The sequence below is a fragment of the Equus przewalskii genome, chromosome 18 (genome assembly GCF_037783145.1).
Source record: "Equus przewalskii isolate Varuska chromosome 18, EquPr2, whole genome shotgun sequence".
NCBI classification, from domain to species: Eukaryota; Metazoa; Chordata; class Mammalia; order Perissodactyla; family Equidae; genus Equus; species Equus przewalskii.
In genome coordinates, this window is record NC_091848.1 from 26095431 (window position 1) to 26115978 (window position 20548).

At 48.2% G+C, this 20548-nt stretch overlaps 1 protein-coding gene across 7 annotated transcripts in view; it reads right to left on the reverse strand.

The window, feature by feature from the left end:
- Window positions 1-20548, reverse strand: part of DGKG (diacylglycerol kinase gamma) — a 236133-nt gene that overhangs the window by 98370 nt on the left and 117215 nt on the right. For 3 of the 7 annotated variants that reach the window (XM_070582487.1, XM_070582486.1, XM_070582485.1), the window contains 8 exons: window positions 19871-19987; window positions 18764-18856; window positions 17154-17213; window positions 14363-14442; window positions 13098-13172; window positions 10467-10552; window positions 5627-5716; window positions 3392-3552 (listed from right to left, as the gene is read on the reverse strand). In XM_070582487.1, the coding sequence (XP_070438588.1) occupies window positions 3392-3552; window positions 5627-5716; window positions 10467-10552; window positions 13098-13172; window positions 14363-14442; window positions 17154-17213; window positions 18764-18856; window positions 19871-19987 (762 nt within the window). The remainder of the gene's footprint in view (window positions 1-3391; window positions 3553-5626; window positions 5717-10466; window positions 10553-13097; window positions 13173-14362; window positions 14443-17153; window positions 17214-18763; window positions 18857-19870; window positions 19988-20548) is intronic. The other 4 variants (XM_070582490.1, XM_070582489.1, XM_070582488.1 and 1 more) reach the window with 3 other exon arrangements.

Here is a 20548-nt window from a genome sequence, read left to right on the forward strand (position 1 = left end):
ATAGGGAGCAAGAGCTTCTGCAAATGTCAGCCCCAGATTCTGCTAGGGTTGCGTGTTGGCAACTTGTTTTCTCAAGAATTTCTCTTTCCAACTTTTAAAGAGCGAGCACACAAACCCTGCAAACATTTTATTGAGAGCAGGCTATGGGTACACCAAGGAGATAAAACACAGTCCTGGTTCCTTACTGCCTCGCAATGAAACATTAAACATGCACAAGCTAAAGGTGTATAAAAAAAATCATGAGGAAGATACTGTGAAGTTCTTTATAATTTCAAAGGTGAACAGACTGGATTATTCTAAGTCAGCCCAGGGCAAAGAAATAGCTTGACCACGGAGTGTGGTGAAGAATCTGTTTGTTTGCATTTCCTTGGGGGACAATTAGCTGGTCTTCCTTCCTTCCTTCCTCCCTCCTTCCTTCTCTTCTTTCCCACTTTTTTGCAAGAATGAATTAAAACTACGATCAATCTTGGCTTGTGGGATTAGGCTTGGTTATCTAGTTGAGGGGACATTGTCTATTCCTTTTTAGTGTGTTCATCCATTTGGTCAGCTAATACTAAGCGAGTACCTTTTTTTTTTTTGCATCTGGCACTGGAGAGAGGTGTCAGGAATCATGTTGTTTTTGGCAGCCAGAGCTGGGTGTGTCAAGAAAGAGATTTGGGGCTGAAGACTCAGAAGGCAGCTGTGGCTGTAACCTGCTATCTAGAAGTTCCAGGCAGATCTTCCAGACCTGCTGCTCAGCTTTCATTTCTGGGTATTCTTCCCTCCTCTCTGTCTTTCCCCTCATGTATTTCAGTTCTAGTTTCTGCTCCTGTGAAAAACCACTTCCTTTGACCATTGTCTGCTCTAATGGATTATCTTCACTCACTGAAGACTTGGATGGGCCCATGGGCATCAGAATTATCTCAGGGGCTTGTTACAAAGGCAAATTCCCACACTTTGCCCAGACCAACTGAATCAGAATACAAATCAGGATCTGTCATGGGGCTGGAATTTGCGTTTCTGACAAGGGGCATTGGTGAGCTATCACACACTAAATTTTGAGGCTCCTCCCCTCCAAATCCTGCTGCATTTGGCAGCATGAAGATGGAGGGTGCTATGCAGAAACTGCATGGCTTATGGTCCACAGCTCAGTGGGCTCTGGAGCTCGACTTTAGTGGCTCCTGGCTCTCCCGCTCACCAGCTTGGACTTGTCTCTGTATCTCTCTAAAGTTCCGTCTTACAAAATGCAAAAGGATAATGCCTGTACCTCCCAATAGGGAAACTGTGCCTGATGTGCAAGAGGGACTCAATAAATGTTAGCAAGTTACACTCTAGTTACTGTGGGCAAAAGACATGAGTTTTTGTACAACTATGATAACGGGAAGCCCATGCTCCAGAAGCTCCCTGAACACCAGTCCTATTGATCATATCTGATTTGCAGGAGCTGAAGACTGCATGTTCCCATTGGGGGATGTGGACCTTGAGCAGGTGGTCCAAAAAGGAGAGGGGCCTCTGAGCCAAGAAGAGGAGGGAGGGGTCTGCCTAGGTCACTGGGGGTGGAGAAGCTAGAAGGGGCCTAGGGAACCAGGCTCCTCCAACTGAGGCCAGGGGAGCTCAGGAGATAGACCAGATCTGAGCACAGAGATCCCTGAATTTGCTCCCCTCTGCCTGCATCCTCTCAGAACCTGATCATGGGCCAGCAAGGCCTCTCTCTTCTGTTTTAGTAGTAGAAAAAGAGCGATGGATTAGGAGTCGGAAAATGAAGGCAAATCCCTTCATCTGACTGTTTCCTCACCTATAAAATGGAGATAATACTGCCCTTCAGTGCAGCTGTAAGACTCAAGAAAATATCTGTAAATATGGTAAATTTTAAATCTTGTAAATATATGGTATTATTATTATTAATCCTTTCCTCTTCCATGGTTCTCCTTTTAGTCTTCTTATTAAAAAAACCCTTTCCTTAAACCTGTTCTTCCCTCAAGCTACCTATCATTTCTCCTTCTGGTTCGTTTTTTTTGTTCTGAGGAAGATTGGCCCTGAGCTAACATCTGTGCCAATCTTCTTCCACTTTATATGTGGGTCGCCACCACAGCATGGCTGACGAGTGGTGTAGGTCCATGCCTGGGATCTGAAGCCGCAAACCTGGGTTGCCCAAGTGGAGCATGGAACTTTAACCACTATGCCATGGGGCCAGCCCCTCGTTTTTTTTTTTTAAACCACCAAAATTTTCAAAAGAAGCACAGGTGAAGATGGCTGAGGAGTGCAGGGTTCACACAGTCTTGGTCTGGAAGGACTCATATGCACATGAAACTGAGCAGCATAATTCCCCAGACGGCGAAACAGAGGAAAGAACCTGGCTTCAGAGTAAGGCACAGCATGCATGTGCTAGTTTTCCCCCTGATGAATCAAGTATCCTGAAGTCTCATCTGTAAAATGCGGATGGTGGGGACAATGATACCTGCAGGATTGCTGTGAGGACAGGAATATATAAAGTCTGGCACAGTGGAAAGCACACAGTAGATGCTCAATAAATGCTAGTGTCTTTGTTGCACCTCCCTCCCAAAGCCTAGCTCTACTTATGGAAATGATCAATCCCTTTTCTCCCCCATCTTGTCCCCAACAGTTTGGGAAGCAGGGTCTACCCCATCCTCTTTGGACAGAAGCTAAGTTCAGTCAAACAAACTGAGCTGCACTAGATGTGCTGGGGGCTGCAGGAAGAAAGAGGAGCTTGCATGGTCCTTGCACTTTGTGTGCGTGTGTGTGTATGTGTGTGTGTTTTGGGGGAGTGAGACAGGTGCATTAAACCAATCCCTTCAATCTAATGCAGAGAGTGCACTGACGGGGCGAGCACAGAGGGCTGTGGGAGCATCAGGGAGGAGACAGAGCTCAGCCCAAGGGGTCAGCATCTTCCACAGGTTTACGAGCACTTAGAGTGTGGGGAATGGGGTTGAGATGAATGGAGACAACAGGAAAGAAGAAATTCTGAGAGCTAAGCCAGCTGAGCCAGCTGGGGACCACACAGTCCTCCCTGGAGGATCAGAATTCCCAACTCTGGAAGCTCACATGAGATTCTCCTCCCGACCTTGCCTCTTGGTTATTGGTGCTGCTTTTCTTTGACTGCTTCAAATTGTCCCAAGGGTAAACATGTCTTTGGAAAAATGTTCTGTCTTTTACTGAGTTAGTTAAAATTATACGGGAAAGAATTTCCTCCATAATCCAGGAAAGGGGCTTGGTGCAATCATGGTGTCCACGCCCAGGCCAGACGCAAGGATGCTTGGACCCAAGTCAAGGCTAGGGGCAGCCAGGATGGGTAAAGAGTAGGGACCCAGAGGGGACAATGGAAGACTAGAATCCCTCCTGCACACCTGGGCATTTCTCTTCTATGCAAAAAGGCGATCCCTAGCCAACTCACCACGCCAATGGAGAAATAGTTGTTCATGATGTTGTATGGGACCTGGTCCCCGTTCTCCACCTCCTCTCTAGGGATGACTTCCAGGTGCCAGCGGTCCAGCATCACCAAGGGGCTCTGCTCGATTTCCTTCAGGATTTTCGTCAGGCTGCCCCCTTCATAACCTGTGGAGCACGGCATTGCATTTGCCCCCAGAGGAGAAAGGCTAAGTGGTTGCTGATGCATAGGTAGCTGTCAGGGCAGGGAACTCCATGGGCATCTGTAACCAGGAGACTCCCCAGTGTGTCTGTGGGCCAGAGACACTTAGGTCCCCTGAGCCATGGAGAAGAAGAAGACAATACGAAGTAATTAGAAAGAAGTTGGAGAGATTCGGAAGCCAGAGCAGCAGGGGTAGGAGTGAGTGCTGGCCACAGATGGGCAGGCCTGTGCAGCTGAAGCAAGCCCTAGAGAACTGGTGGCCTGGGTGGTTGGGAAGCTGCACGTGGGAGAACAAAGGATCTGTTGCAGGACCATGTCATGCCGTGCTGGAGTTGGATAGTGTGCTAGGCAGAATTTTAAGATGGTCCCCACAATTCCTGACCCCCAGTGTCTACATCCTGCAAAACCTCCAGGATCTGTGAATAAGATGGGATGGTCACTGTCATGATTAGGAATATTATATGGCACAATTGACTTTAAGAAAGGGAGATTATTCTGGGTGGGTCTAACCGAATCAGGTGAGTCCTTAGAAAGGACTGAACTTTTCCTTAAGAAATAGAGTAGAAACTTGGGAGGGATTCGATGTGAGGGAGATTCTCTGTTGCAGGCTTTGAAGATGGAGGGATCCATCTGGCAAGGAATGTGGGAGACCTCCAGGATCTGAGAGTGGTCCCAGCGGACAACCATCAAGGAAACAGGGACCTCAGTCCTACCATCACAAAGAATTGAATTCAGCCAAAAACTTGAAGGAGCGTAGAAGCATATTCGTCTCCCAGAGCCCTCAGAGGGGAGCACAGCCTGTCCAGCACCCTGATTCCAGCGTGTGAGGCCCTGAGCAGAAAACCCAGTCACGCCATTCCAGGGCTTCTGACCTACGGGTCTGGGAGCTAATAAGTGGATGTTTTAAGCCTCTACATTTATGATAAGTTGTTATGCAGCAATAGGAAACTAAAATAGAAAGTGAATCTTTAAGTGATGAGAGGTTAATGACGGAGACAGTCCTTTCTTTCAAATAACACGTCCATGTTCTTGCTTACCTTTGGGACAACCTTGGAGAGTATTTTCATGTTGCCAGGCTGTGGTCAGCTCCTTAGGGGATGCCTCTCAAGATAGCAAGGGTAGCAACTATGTAGCTGAGGGTCTTGAGGCTATGTGGGAACACAGGCCTGGGGTTCCTGCATGAAATTTGTGCCTAGCTTGGCTGCCTAGATGCCCAGAGCGTGGGGCCACACTCTGCCTGTCCCTCTTGAACAGACGGCTCTTCCCTAGCCTCAGTGTGTGGCTGAGGACCCTGGCAGCTTCTCCCATGCCTATCAACTTTCTTCTAGGGCTGGCTCCCGCTTGTTCTGCCCCTGCCACCAAACATGCATCGACCTCTGAACGCTGACCGTTGCCTGTCCTAGTCTTGAATCACTCTCTGAGTTGAGCAGCCATCTGGAGTCCCACCCCAGTTCTACTGCCAGACCGATCCGTCCATTCCGCATGCTGACCTGAACTTCTCTACTCTCTAGAGCGTGCTGATGCAGTTTGCAAAGTTCCCCTTAGCTCCTGCCCATGGCCCTGTAAGCTGATTACCACTCTCTGTTCTTCCTTAGGGGACTTTCAAAATGAGGGCCCATGGCCATGGGGGCCTAGGATGATCTGGATGCCCCTGCAGCTGCTGATGTGGCTTTTTGGTCTGCATTCTGAGTCCTCATTCGGAAGAAGACCAGTGATGTGGAAAAGGGGAATTTCATGCAGAAGTCACCTAGTGGGTCCCTCCTGGGGTGAGCAGTGGCAAGGAGACAAATGAGACTTTACCCTAAAGTCGACTATGTTCTACTGAGGGAGGCAGGCTCTAAGCTGATAGTTTTTAGATGCTAGTAAATATGGTGAGGGGTAAGCACAGGCCTTAGCAGGCAATGGGGGGCTGGGAAATGGTCATGGAGTAGATATTGACTCTGTGGAATGTGATTCCTAAAAGGGAAGGTCAGCCTAGCTCTGCAGAGCATCCCTATAGATTGGAGTGCTTGTCCCCAGGGTTGTGCCATTCACACTCACCTCCTCCCCAGCGGAGACAGCGGGCCAGGTCATTTCCTGTTCCAAGAGGCAGGACAGCCACTGGTGGATGCTTTGCACAGTTGGCCTTATCTACAACCCATGCGAAAGAGAGAACCATATGCCATGGGATTACAGAATGTTCGAGTTATCTAGTTATCCTCAGTCTGATGCTTGAACCACTCCAAAGCATTCTTTGTTTGAATACCTCCCATGATGGGGAACACACTACTTCCTAAAACCATCTTTTCCATCTGTAGCATGTTAACCACTACAAAGGATTCTTTCCTATTGAGCAAAATCTGTCTCCCTGTAACTTGCACCTCTTTATCCTCATTTCACCCTAATTCTTTCCGTTGGGGTGACAGCATACACCTCAAAACATTAGTTTGCACAGTTCTGATTCTTAATAATCGGCACTTACTACATTTATCCCTCAGACCAACCCTGCAGGGTATTATCATTCTCCTTATCGATGAAGAATCTGAGGTTCAGAGAGGGAGAGTAATTCCAGAGCCAGGATCCAAATCCAGATCTCTACAGCTCCAAGTCCATGCTCCTCCCTTCTTTAGGGGCTAGGCAGGGGCACAGAGAGTCAAACAGGTGGGTCCGAGATAGTGGGGATGGTGGGGCATTTGGAAACCTGAACATACCTCACCTAAGGTCATTCAGGTTCAGAACAACATTGTGTCTTCTTTTTTTTTTTTCTTTTCCCCAAAGCCTCCCCAGTACATAGTTGTATATTCTAGTTGTAGGTTCTTCTAGTTGTGCTATGTGGGACGCCACCTCAGCATTGCCTGATGAGCGGTGCCATATCTGCACCCAGGATCCCTGGGCTGCCGCAGCAGAGCGTGCGAACTCACCCACTCAGCCACAGGGCCAGCCCCCAAACAACATTGTGTCTAACAAACAAAACTGCCAGGTGTTCTTTGGCACCCAGGTGCCAGTTTGCCACTTCCAACACCCCCCAGACTTGCAAATTCCTAATCTTATCTGCCATGCTGGTGGTGAAGGAGCATCAGATTGAACCATCAGAGAAAGCACAGCAGAACATGTAGGTTTTAATCTGGCTGCAGCATCTTGGCTGAACGGGGAAGTTGAGGGAGGCAGAGACAACCAACGCACTCCAGGGGGCGCCATGTACATAAACCTCAGCGCACTTGGTGCCGGGCGATGTGAGCAATGTAAGTGGGGAGTGCAGGTGGGCGGGCAATGCAGGAATCAGCATCCTGCCTCAGGCTCATGCTAGGGCTGCAGCAACAAAATGGGAGTTCATAGGTCCCTCAGGTTGTCTGATTCGTGCCAGAAATGGCTGAGCTCAGGCAAGACCCAGGGCTGAGATTAGCACCAGGAGGGTTGAGATGGAGGGCAGAGCAAAGCAACGGACTCTCTCATTGTTCCCAGAACATGGAGTCTGTATTTATGCCCCCCTGCTTTTGCACATTCTGTTCCCTTTGCCTAGAAAGCCCTTGTTTACTTCAGTCTGTTCCTTCTTCCGTGGTGCCCATGTCAGCAGGGTAGCCATCCTCATGGTGCTGAGGCTAGAAACCTGGATGTCATCCTAGGTTTTCCCCTCTCCCTCCCTTGCATCCATTCACCCATTAATTTCCACGTGCTGTCTCCTTACTAGATCTCCAAGCAGTCTCTTCTCTCCATCCCCATGGTGATGCCTGAGTTCAGGTAGGGTATGATTGCTTCCCGCTGTTATTGCTGCAACAGCCTCCTCTGCCCTCTCAGCCTCCAGTTCCACCCCCTAGTGTGTTCACCTAGGGCAATCCTTGAACCACAAGTGCCATCACATTAGTCCACTGCTTTTCCTTCTGTTGTAGCTCCCATCACCCCTTAGCATGGCCCACTAGGCCCTTCAGGGTGCAGGCTCTGCCTTTCTTTCTAGCCTCATCCTTCTCATGTCCCACCTCCCACTTAACATGGCAATCACACTGAAGTGTTTTCAGTGCTTAAATCACAAGGTCTCTGTTGCTCAGCTCAGATGCCGCCCCTGGGAAGCCTTCCCTGGTTGCCTTAGTGTAGACCAGGGGCCTCTCCAGAGTGTTTCTTTAGCACCAGGAATGAGCTCATCACACTCTCTTGTAACTGACTACTCATTTGTTCCATGAATGTGCTGTAAATTCCCTGGGGAACTATATCTTATCCACCCCAGTATCTCCACACATATTTACTGAAGGCCTACTATGTGCCAGATGCTGTGTTAGCTGCTCTGGCTTCAATAACAGGCAAAAAAGCCATGGCTCAGGCTCTCATGGTTCCTCCAGGCAAGAGGGAGAGACAAATATTAATGAGATTGTCACATAAATGATGCATAATTTCAAATTCCTACTGGAAAGGAAAGGAGTGTGGTCCTATAATGAGGTGACTGAGTCTGGGGGTGTGTCAGGGAAGGCTCCCCTGAGGAAGGCACACTTTGGCTGAGATCTGAAGTAGAAGCTGACCACACAAAGGCCGGGGGCACATACCAGACAGAACAACTCATGCAAGAGCCCTCTGGTCGAAGGGAGACTGGTACATTCAAGGGTCTGAGAGAGGACTGGGTGGCCAGAGTCCAGAGAGAGAGGGATGGAGGTACGAAATAAGTCCAGAAGGGTGGGCAGCTGCTAGTCCACCCAGAGCCCTGTAGATTATTTGAAGGATTTTTGTCTTTATCTTAATGTGAAGCCACTGATGTGCTTTATGCATATCATGAACCCATTCACATTCAGGAAAGACCACTCTGGCTGCAGTGGGGAACAGATCAGAAAGGGGACGAAAATGGGGTGGCAGAGAGCACTGGACAAGTGCTTCACTATTTCTTGAATGAATGAATGGACATTATGCAATTATTCCTCTTACCACTGCCTTTTCTCTTTGGGTCACTAACCTGGAATAGCAGATATCACACATGACCTTCTTCTTTCTTTCTGTTTTGAGCAGCTCCTATCACCTGTGTCCTCTGTAGATAAATTTTATCAAACTTCTCACCAAAGCCTACTTTCTTCTTCATGATGGAGAGGGAACCAAGACAGCAGCTCCCAAGCCTGCAGCCATCCACCCTCTGCTGATCAGCTTTTCCTTCCTCGGCTCCCAGAGGATGCCACCCTCCTCCCACAAACAACTCCACAGCCCAAGGTGACAGGAGAGCGGGGGTGGCTGCTTGGCAGGGCTGTGTCCATGGAAACCAGAGTGCCTGTGGGGGAGCAGAAGGAGGCAGGTGTGCCAGGTTGCTGGTCCCACCCCTCCAGGTCGTCTGCCTACGACCCTGGAGGCCCAGCCTTCCCTTCCCTGTTCAGGGTCTATCCTGGCCCATCCTGGACTCCTTTCTTCCCCTCATCTCCCACTTCCAGTCTGTCAGCAAATCCTGGCAGGATTTGGCTCCGCCTTCAAAAGCTATCCAGAATCTGCCTACTTCTCACCACCTCCTCTGTTTCTCCTGTGGTCCAAGCCACAGTCACCTCTCACTTGGATTACTGCAGAAGCCTCCTTACTGGTCTCCCTGTTTCTGCCCTTTTTTCGTAATCTGTTGTGTCTCTTCATTGCTCAAAACCATCCAGCATCTTGGGACGTTTCGAGGATGAAAGCCACATTCCATATAAAGCCCAACAAGCCGTACAAGTCACTATACAGCCCTAGTGACCTGGCCCTGCATTATCTCTGCTCCGTCCCCTGCCTCATTCACTTTCCAGCATGCTCTGCAGCCTTCCCGGTGTCTTCAGCAGACCGGTCTCCTCCCCCGAAGGGTCTTTGTATTTGCTGTTTTTTCTGCCTGAAGTGCTCTTCCTTCAGGAATCCACAGGCTCACCCCTCCTCCAGGGTGCCATCCAAATGTCATCTGCTCTGTGAGGTCTTCCCTGACCACAGTTTAGATTGCAATCCCCGCTCCCATGCTGAGCTCCCTCTGCCCATTCCCTGCTAAATTTTTATCACCTTCTGACATACTGTATGTTTCGCTTATTTCTTTGTTTATTTCCTGTCTCCTCCTTCTGGACGGAAGCTCCATGAGGGTGGGATTTTTGTCCATTTGTTCACTGCTGCAATGCTGGTGCCTCAAGGAGAGCTTGGCACACGGAGTATTTGTGGAATGAGTGATGGAAAGACCAAAGCAGCCCAGGGCTTGTCTAGGCCCAGTCCCCAATTTTGATGACAGCTCTCCCCTTTCCTGTCCTTATGTTCCCCATCCTTGTGTTTATCTTGATTCTCCAGAGTTAGATCTTGAATATACCCCCCATCCAGAATTTCAGAGTCAGCCTCCATCATTTACTGGGGATGATGTGTCCAAGAACCCACAGATATAGGTAGAGCTGGACTGGAACCAAGGCCTCCAAAGTTCCAACTGGGCCCTCCCCACTGTCTTTTTGATCTAGGCATCCTGGACACAGCCAATATGGCCTTTCTTTGCTTAGTACTGATCTGCACTTTCTAGATGTGCTTTCTGGGCTCAGGCTCCAAGTGTTCATCTCAAGGTGATTTGCCCTGGGCTATGCATCTGTGCTTATTTCTCTGGCCTTTATCTACCACCCAGGATCTGCCTGGAGTCCCAGTCCTGCTCTTCATCCACCGTAACCCCCCACTCTGGCCTTCTTGACACTGCGCAAACTCTGGCCATGACAGATGTCTTTGGGGCAAGGCCTAAAACTAACCTGTTACATCTGTACCTGTGGGAATCCTTCCATTGTCTTCTTTCTTTGTTTTTTTCCACCCAAAGTAGGTATTTAGTCAAGCATTTATCTGGGAGTGGAAACACGGAAGAACAAGACGTGGCTCCATTTCTCTTTCTTTTTTATCGCCTTCCTCTGACTTTAAATATCCTCACTATAAATGAACTGGATAGGCCCTCCCAGCCCATTCTTACCAATGCAATCCAAAATCCAGCCAACTGTCCCATCGCCTCCACAGGCCAAAACACGGAAGTCTGGAGTATCACGGAAAAAGTTCAGTCTGGGAAGTAGAAGAGAGGCCAAAATGGTCCTGTTTACTAGGTTGTGGCTGACCTTTGATACTCCTTGAGTCCATCCCCCACTGCCTTGCCCCTTCCCTAGGAGTATTTTTTGACTCTGATTCCTTTTGGGGTTGAATGGGTCACAATGTTCTAAAATCAGAACTTACAAAGCCATGACCTTGAGGATGAACCCCAGAGAGCCATCCTAGCATAAGGAGAATCTAACTCAACATTCAACACAGAAAATGGTTTTCTAGAAATTCTCTCTATTATTTGTGCAGAGGAATCCATCGTTTGCTTATTTTGGTACCAATACAAGGAAGGCCTAACATTTTGACTCCTCTCCGGCTCTCCTGCCTGCTCTGTCCTTAGAACACCCCTGTTAAGTCACATGCACTGAACTAACTGGATCTTCATCCCACTCTCCTGTGGCTCCAGACCTAAGTGGAGTGAGCACCATCTCCCCTTGGGGGCCTTCATCCTTTAGAGCAAGGCTCTTAACCTGGGGTCCATGAACCTCCAAGGGTTCTGTGGATGGCATCCAGAGGGCTATGAACTTGGAGGAGAAAAATGTTACATTATCTTCCCTAAGTATTTCCTTCAATCATGAATGTAGTCAACAAATCACAGAGGAATTAACAATACCAGTGACTTTGTCAGCAGTTGAAATCACAGGTATTTTAGTGTTTTCTTACAGTTGTGGCAGATACCTCATGTTATCATTTATGCTCATCACTGCTTTTAGTTTACAACAGTTATTAGACCTGCCTATGAATCTTACTATATAATGTGTGAGTAAATCACATATATTCCCATATCACAGATTTGTTTTTTAACGTTTTTTCAATACAATTGGTTTCCCCGGTAACCCTATATATTTCATTTTATGCATTAAGAAATATTATTCTGAGAAGGGATCCACAGGCTTCATCAGACTGCCAAATGGGTTCCTGTCACACAAAGGTTAAAAACCTCTGCCTTAGAACAAACATGACCTGAGGTCACCTTTGGGTGGGACTTGGAAAGCTGAAGCTCAGTATGTCCTCTTGCCCAGCCTGGGGTCTGAGAAGACCCCGGTGTTTTCCGAGTCCCTGATGCATGTGAGGGCAAGTTGACATTCCCTCTATTCTCTCCTCTTGCAGAACTCTGTTCTCCTAGAGGAGATGAATTCCAAATGGAGGCTCCATTCAGCCAGACAGTCAGTTGATTACAGACTGACACTTAGATCAGAGATACTCAGGGCACAGCAGCCCTAGAAGTAGCCATTAGGCTTGTCATCCAGGGCAAAAAAAAATTTAGGATAGATGAGATTAAGCTAGAGTACTGCATTCAAGTATCAAGATGCCCTAGAAAAGAGTGGGCTGGAAAAGGTGTTTGAGGGCTGCTGCTCCATCTCCAGTCATAATCAAGCAGTAATCGGGGATCATAGTGACCGTGATGGCACTGCAGCAGTATAGGTGGGCTCTGTTTTGAAATTAGTTTTCAGGTAAATCATGACGGACAGGCTGAATCAGCACCCATGTTTCTTTCTCCTTTGAACTGGGTCTTGCACTACCACTACCATAAATAATGGCTTCGTGTCAAACAGCCAAGAATAGAGACAGATTCCCTTTTAGTGTCCTTACTCCAGCCCCTCTGAGGGTCTTGCTGAACACAGAGTAGAAGTGTGGGTCAGGATATTGGGCAAAGCGGCTGTGTGCTGGAAAGCCCAGCCTAGCATGTACTGATCTGAGGACTTGGCACCAAGACAGCCTCAGGGCTGGCCAGCAGATGTCTCTAGTACACCAGCTCTATCTGGTAAGAAGCCCAGTCTTTGGGTGCCTTCCAGCACCGATGCTAGAGGGGCCTCTGATTAAGGGACCTGCAGCTCATCATGTTAGCCACTAATACGAGGATCAGCTCCTCCTAGCAGACCTCAGTGCAGCTGCAGAGGGGCTGCCTTGTCTCCTCTCATTTCTCTCCCTCTCTTCAACTCTTTGCTAATGAGTGGTGAAATAGCCAATAGGCCAATGACAGGGGGAAAAGAGCCAGGGGGAGCTTAACAACCCCTAAATTGGCTAATCCCCCCAAAAAAGTGATTTCATTGAATAACCAATTGTCTTGATCCTAAAATGCCCCCAAAACAGAACATGCCGCAGAACTACCGACTGACAGTGATAAGAAAACTCTTTGCTCCTCCCTGATGATTCAGTATGAAGATACCAGCTAACACAGCCTTGCAAATAAGTTAAAATAATTTACCCGCCCGCCCTTCCTGTCAATCAAATGAATGGCACATGTGGTTTTTCCCCCTTTTACAAAATCAACAGCTTTTTCTGGGATAAAGTATGGGAGGCTACTTCTCAGAGTTAGCCATATGCGTCTTCCTGAGTATCTGCAGGAGGAAGGAAGAGTAGATGTGAGGACAAGGAGACAAAAAGAGTAAAATGGCAGGAAAGACAAGTCCATAGATGAAAGGGATAAAAAAAGGTGACAAAAAAGGTATCTTTTTCAGAGCTTAAAGGGGGAGGGGAGAAATAAGAAGTAAAGATTGAATCTCCATACCCTGGAGTAGGCCCCCCATTGTCCAGGTTGAAAACTTGTTTGGGGTTGAGCAGATAGTGGAATTTCCGAAGAATTCTACGGAAAAAAAAGAAGGAGAGAGAGAGAGGCAGAGAAGGAGAATGTCATTGTGAGAAGTCACAGTAGGGCAAACACCTCTGGAGCCCATTGATGGTGGGAATGTGGGTCCATTCAAACACGAGAGGGGAGAAGACTGAACGCAGGCCCTACAGACCTTGAAGTCCCAGGTCCGGCTGGCATCACCCATGCCCTCCCCCCTGGTTCAAGGCCTTCCCACCATCCAAGACTCTAGCCCCCAACCTCAGGAGTAACCCCCCTTGCAGACAGGACAGGGTAGAGAAACCCAGAGAACAGAGCTTCCATTCTCCTTTTCCTTCATGGAGACCTGCCTCCAAATGTTCTGTATGTCCTAGGTAGAGCAATTCTGCTCTTTGTGGACTATACAAAGGCATCAAGGGGTCCTCTATGGAAAGGCCCCTCAAGTCCTGGGATAGGAAGGAAATCTGGGAGGTAGGGTTGCGGCAGGGGAGGCCTGGGGCAGTGGCCACATCTAGGCTTGGTTTCCAGGCTCAGCTTGAGACTAATCAGGTCACTTCAGGATGGGTGCTCTGCCCCTTGGATTGGGAGGAGGTTCTCATAGTTCTTGCTTAAACCCTACGTATCATTTTTTTAACCTGGATTCTAGATCACCATGCCATCTCTTTATTCCCCCAGAGCTGCACGGGACTGGAAGGCAAGGCTGCTCTGCCCATTCTCCCTCTCTCCGCCTAGTCTCTTAGTGCTTCCTGCAAACTGGGCATTTCCTTGACTGATGAGGTGGGTGTCCTGCTTTCTCAGAGGCTGGATAGGCCAGGAGGTCCCAATCAGGTGAGTCCTGCCATGTCTCTCAAATCAAGAAAAGACTTGGGAGGCTAAGAAGGAAACAGGCATCTCGGAACTTGGTTTGACTCTGAGAGGCATAATAATGGCTCATGTGATAGGCCCTATGCTAAGCATTCTGTCTATTTTAATCCTCACAACAACCCTATGAGATGAGAAATTATTATTATCTCCACTTTATAGAGGACAAAACCACAGTATAGGGACGTTAAGACACTTGAACCAGGTCATCAAGTGGTAAGTGATAGGGCTAGGATTTGAACCTAGGTCTGCCTGTCTCCATAGTCCGCTCTGTTATGGTTGAGGGGAAGAAAGGACCCAAGTGAGGCTGTCCCAGCTTCTTTACTTTGAAAAACAAGAGAACATACCTTTCTCCTTGTCTCCCTCCACTCTTGGGGTTCACCAAGACCAGCAGGGGGTGGGTACCCGGGGTGGGGATGATCTTATACTTAAAAGGTAAAAGAAAAAGAAATTAGCTCCATTTCAGTCAATAGGGGGAACGAGATGAGAGTTGATGCTATGACAGCTTCTGGGAGAGGTGGACGGGAAGAAGTTCTAGGTATGGAGGAGAGGTGGTTGGGTGGTAGGTCTTTGTCCACTGGCTGAGTTTTCTGAGGGGTTTAGCAACTGGGTATCTTCAGCTTGAGTGGCCTTTAAGTCGCTTAATGGCAACAAGAGTTTGAGGTTGGGGTCAGAGATGGGGCAATGGCACCATAGCTTCAAATCATTCAACATTAGTGTGGCATTGTGACCACAGCACAGGACTATATTTTGTGAGGGATACAACTGAATATAATCTTAGAAGGTACAGCCATCTGGTCATACACGTAAATAAAATAACACTCATGGATTTAACTATCACTTCTACCTGGCATCTTCCAAATCCACATTTCCAGCCCTAATTTTTCCCCTGAGCTCTGGTTCCACATTTGTCATTGTCCAGTGAGTACCTCTGCCCAGATGTCTCACCATCAGTGCAAACTCAACACGCCCCAAACCTGACCTAGCTTTTCTCCATAAAACTGGTCTTCCCTCGTGATCCCTTTTTCTATTAAAGGTCCTATTTGTGTTCATCCAGTCATCCAGGGAAGACCCTGTCCTGCCAATTCTTTCCTTGGAACATTCCTTTATCTCCGGCAGCAGTACCCATACTGCTCGGGCCTCTCCAACCTCAGGTAAGCCCAATCGCTGCCCCCACGGAGTTCCTTCCCAGGATAGCACATGAGTCAGGCCACTGCTGCTCGAAAACCTTTAACCACGCCTTGCTGCCCAGAGGATAAAGTCCAGATCTCCTCAGCTGGCACCCACGGCATTGCAGCATAGCCCCATTCTACTGCTCCCTCTGAAGTACTCTCACCCTCCCTGCAGTTCCAGCCAAGCCTGGCTCTCACTCTGCACTGAGTGTGTCTCCTGCATTCCCACCCTGGGGGGTCTGCTCACACTGGTTTCTTCTCCTCCTCCATGCCTGAAACGCCCACTTCCTGCTCTGCAACCTCTTCAAAAAACTTCTCACCCTCGGGGCCTAGTTCAAGGGCTGCTTCCTCTAGGAAGTTTTTCTAGACTATTGCAACTAAAACTATTGCCCCTGAACCATGTCATATCTTCTGGATTTCTTTTGTTGTTCTTTATTTGTGTGTATATATATATTTTATTTTCTTAGGTAAATGTCTCAAAATATCAACTGGATTTTAAATGTCTCAGGAGCAGGGTGGGTATGCATATAACATCCTACCAAGGACCCCACACCACCAGATACAGGAGTGGGTACTCAGTAAATACTTATTCAGCTGAAGGACAGACTGATGGGGAGACAGGACTCTGCTCTGCGTTCAGTATCTCATCCTGCTTTTCTAGATCTCAAGCTAAAAATTCAGCCAACACAGTGCCATGCTGTTTGAAACGGACAGCAGCATTCTTTTTTTTTTTTTTCCAATGATTCTTTTTTTTTTTTAAAGATTTTATTTTTTCCTTTTTCTCCCCAAAGTCCCCCGGTACATAGTTGTGTATTCTTCGTTGTGGGTTCTTCTAGTTGTGGCATGTGGGACGCTGCCTCAGCGTGGTCTGATGAGCAGTGCCATGTCCGCGCCCAGGATTCGAACCAACGAAACACTGGGCAGCCTGCAGCGGAGCGTGCGAACTTAACCGCTCGGCCACGGGGCCAGCCCCCGGACAGCAGCATTCTTTATGATTTTTAAGAATTTTCTCATCTACCCAGGTGACTATTTGTGTGATACCCAGACACATCTTGGAGCCTGAGGAGTAATTCTTTACCTCTGGGCGTGACATTAAAAACATTTAACAACTCGTACAGCACGGGCACTGCCAAACAGAACAAATGCAGGATAACCAGATGGATGCCAGCTGTAAACAGCTGGTATGCCTGCATTGTGTGTGTGAATATGTGTGTGTCTGCTCCACCTGGCTTGCTGCCTTTCTAGGTGTCTGGAGCCTTCCCACATATTAAGGTTCCCCCATCATTATTACTTATGTCTTAATTTTCAAAACACGCTATCCTGCACGTTCTCATTTAATCTTAGAGCATCTCTGGGAGGTGGGCAGTGCAGGTGGCTCTGCCCCTTTTCAAACAAGGAAGCTCCAGGCTCAGGGGCAGAGGAGGAGGCGCTAGTTTCTATTTCCTTTTCTAGTTCTCTTGGTACTTCAGCAGGCTGCCTTTCCTGCATTCCCTGGAACCTTGTGGAATGCACAAAGAGATGTTCATTGGTGAACCCAAGTAAAAAAGGAGTTCTTAAATATGCATTTATGGATGAAGAAGAACCTTTGGATCTGGCTAGCTTTGTGTTGGCAAATCACATTCTGGAGACAGCTTGGCAGTCTTGGAAAACCCATTGTCTATTTTTAGGCTACACTCTAGCTATTATTGTGCATATTGAAGTTTTATGTAACTTTTCCCCAAAAAGGTGATAAAGCCAATTTGGCCAGCAATGGGATCAACCAACTTCCCTTCTCTCCACTTGCCTAGTGTGGTGGTCAAAGGTAATTCCAGGGGCTGGAAATAAATTATCCTCCTGTGTGATATAATCGATCAGAAGAGAAGGCAAATGTTGTGATATATCTTTCTAGAACCCCAACCCTGTCCTCCCCTCCACAGCCTTGGGCCAACTTAGAATGAGCCATCAGACTCGGGACTTGCTGAGGTACCTGCATCACAAGTTCACCCTTGGCTGACACACTGCCATCAGACTTCCCACCTTGCCTGTCCTGTGAGAAGAGAGGAAAGACAAGCAACTTTTGAAAAGAAAAATGCCTAGTACAAAAGAAGAGACCAGAAGAAAAACAAATCGTTAATAAAAAGAAAGAGAAAACCAGTATAGTGTGGGGAGGAGATTTTCAAAGTGGGGCTTTGTACCTAAAACAGAAATGCTCCCCTATGGGTTTTTCTTGGACTCTCCAGGCCTCTGTCATCACTTGCTCTCAAGACATTGGAAGGGATGCAGGGAGAGGAAACACTGAAATTGGCGGAAATTTACTTTGTTGATTTAGAAGCTTGAGCTTTAAGAATCCAGGTCTTAGATCTGCTTCTTTGCTCAGCATTATCTAAAAGATGTGATATTGAGTAAGTCATTTTTCTTAGTTTTGTCTGTCCTCTTATGTCTGTTTTTCAGTATTTATTATTTATTTTATTGAGGTTTATTTCACATATAGTAAAATGCTGAAATCTAAATCTACAGCTTGATGAATTTCTGCCTATACGTATGCCCTTGAACTCCTGCCTCTTCAGGTGTAACTTTGTTGCGACTCCTCATACCATATTGGTTTTGCCTGGCTTTTGAATTTCATATAAATGAAATCATACAGCATGTATTTTTTGAGTCTAGCTTCTTTTGTTCAGCATTATATCTTTGAGATTATCCAATTTTTTTCATCTCAGCAGAGTTCTTTTCCATTGGAGTGTAATATTCCATTATACGAATATGCCTCAACTTGTCTATTCTGTCAATGATCATTTACCCTGTTTCCAGTTTTTGACTGTTATGGATAAAGTTGATATGTACATTCTTGTACATGTCTTTTGGTGGAATAAATGCTCATATTTCTCAGGGAGATACACAGGAGGGGACTTGTGGGTCATAGGGTTTGTGTATTTCCAACTTAGTAAATACTGCCTCATGATTTTCCAAGTGGTAGTTTTTCTTCGGTTTTTAACGAAAAAGTAGCAGCTGGTCAAGTCAAGGGTGAGATGTTAGGAATCAGCGGGACTCAGCAACATCTTTAAGATGGGAAAGGAAAAATTTAGTTGTTTAGTACTTGGTTTGGTGGAGGAGTCTTCAACATGGGAGGCAGAGAAAGTTTCAGATGGGGATAAATGGAGTTCCCTTTTGCTGCTTTCATTTCCAAAGAGGGCTGAGAGACCTCAGTGGAGATCCTCAAGGCAGCAGGAGGTCCGTGTTTAGACAGAGTAGAGAGGTTGACAGGGACAAGGGAGGCCTGGGAGGCCTAGCCATGTGCAGGTGGTGACTGAGCTTCCTTCGGCTGTGCTCTGCCTGCAAGGTGCTTAGAATGAACGTGCTTTCCTTGATGGGCCATTTCAGAGCATTCTGGGTGGCCAGCACTTGGAACCAGTTTAGTCAGAGGAGTTTTCTCTCATAGTTCGACGGGTCTAACACTGACCTCTTTTAAATTTGTACCGAAAACACAAACCCCAAGAATTGTTGAGGAAGCCTTCTGAGGGATGTGACTGTCTGAATGCTGCCTACATCTGAAATGTGAGCGGGGGGAAGCCGGAGCCCTGGCGGGGCAGCAGCACTTACCCGGGTAACGGGGCATATCGAGGTGGGCAGCAAAATATGGTCTCTGAGTTCCCCACCATCACACAGCGTTGATAATTCGCATTTGCGGTGAAACTGGAGGAAACAATGAAGATGAGAGTGAAGGAAAGTGATCAGGGAAATGTCAAGTATAAGAGTTTAGAGGTTTGCTGGGGAGGCAAGCTGTCTAATGGTCCCTCAAATCCTGATGCACTGCTGGCTTTGGCAGTACAGCCAACTCTGTGTGTGTGTGTGTGTGTGTGTGTGTGTGTGTGTGTGGTATGATCAGTGTTGCCAGGTTAGCCGTGGGCAGATAAAGGAGACCAAGTGCTGCCCATGACTGCTGGAGCAAAACGGTCAGGAGCAGGCCTATGACCCTCCAGCATGGCACCCCCATGTGGATTCCAGAGCCCCCCCTTGGCTATTTGCTCCCTAGGATCTGAGACTGTGGAAGGAAGGAGATCTTGTTGAACAGACTCATGAGAGGCTGGAAGTAAAACCCATGAGTCAAGCTCAGCATTTTAAGAGTTCTGCAGACGGATTTGGAGACACATCCTTTCTGAGGCTGATACCTGGTGGAGGGGACAAGACATGGCACTGAGTTTGCTTTGGCTGGCGGGCCGGGCAGCTCCAGGTGTCCAGAGGGGATGTGGACATTCACTGTAGCTGGCGGGGCAGGCGCAGGCCTCTGGCCCGGACAGTGGGGATGCTCTAAGGAGTGTGCCTTCCTCTGAGGCCTTGAGGAGAAGGGATTCTCATATCTAATTCTACTCCCACTCTGCCAGTGACCCCGGCCCCAGATGACACCCACGAGCAGAAAGTTAATGGTCTGGCCTGCTGTTCACAGCTGCCTGGCCACATAGACTGTGGATTGGCCAGCTTCTTCTTAAGCAGCCCTTGCTCCCCTTTCTGGGGCTGCCCTCTCTCCGGGCAGCTTGGCAATTCACTGGAGGCACTGTTAGATTTAGGGCAGTGAACGGGGCCCCTGGGCCCCGCAGCCCTGCTCCCCTGGCTCTGCTCCTGCCTTCTTGTGGGACAGTGCTCTCTGGCTGCAGCTTGAGCAAATAATCACACTGAGAAGAAGCAGGGCCACCCTGGGCACCAACCCACCGTCATCCGACACCACACGCAGTGCCGCGCGGTGACACTCTGGTAGCACTTGATACTTTTGTGGCACCGGTCACACTTGACGGAGGAGTTCCCTTCCACCCACGCGTGCTGCATCACCTGCAGGAGGGAAGGGAAGGATACCAGGGAAGGCTGCATAACCAGGTCCCCAGCCGTGGGCCTGAGGAGAAGGGTCTGGGAGGAGCACAGGCAGCGGGAGGCCAGAGGGCGTGGCTTCCTGTTTAGTGGATGCACTTATTGGATGCTGGGTTGCCTTGCCGAATCGCACCAACATAGTCCCTCCCTGCCTAATCACCATCATGCTAATCAAGGTAGATGAGAAACCACTTTGCCCACACTTTGACTAGCTCATTCACCCTGGCAGGCAAGCCCCTGAGCCGCATCTTGTCTGGCAGTCTGTCTGCCTTGCAGAACTCCTTGCGGAGTGACGTGCTTGTGTGCGCCCTCTTCTGGAAGGCAGCGCGATGCAGGGAAACACGACAGGGCTTGGGCTGTAGACAAAACTGGTTGGAGTCACTGATCTTCCACTTCGCAGCGGGGTGACCTTTGGCCAGTTCCTGGATCTCTCTGAGTCTCAGGTCCCCCATCTGTAGAATATTGGCATAATAAGCCCCACTTCTGGACTTGTTGGGAGGATTGAACGAGACAGGACACTTGGAA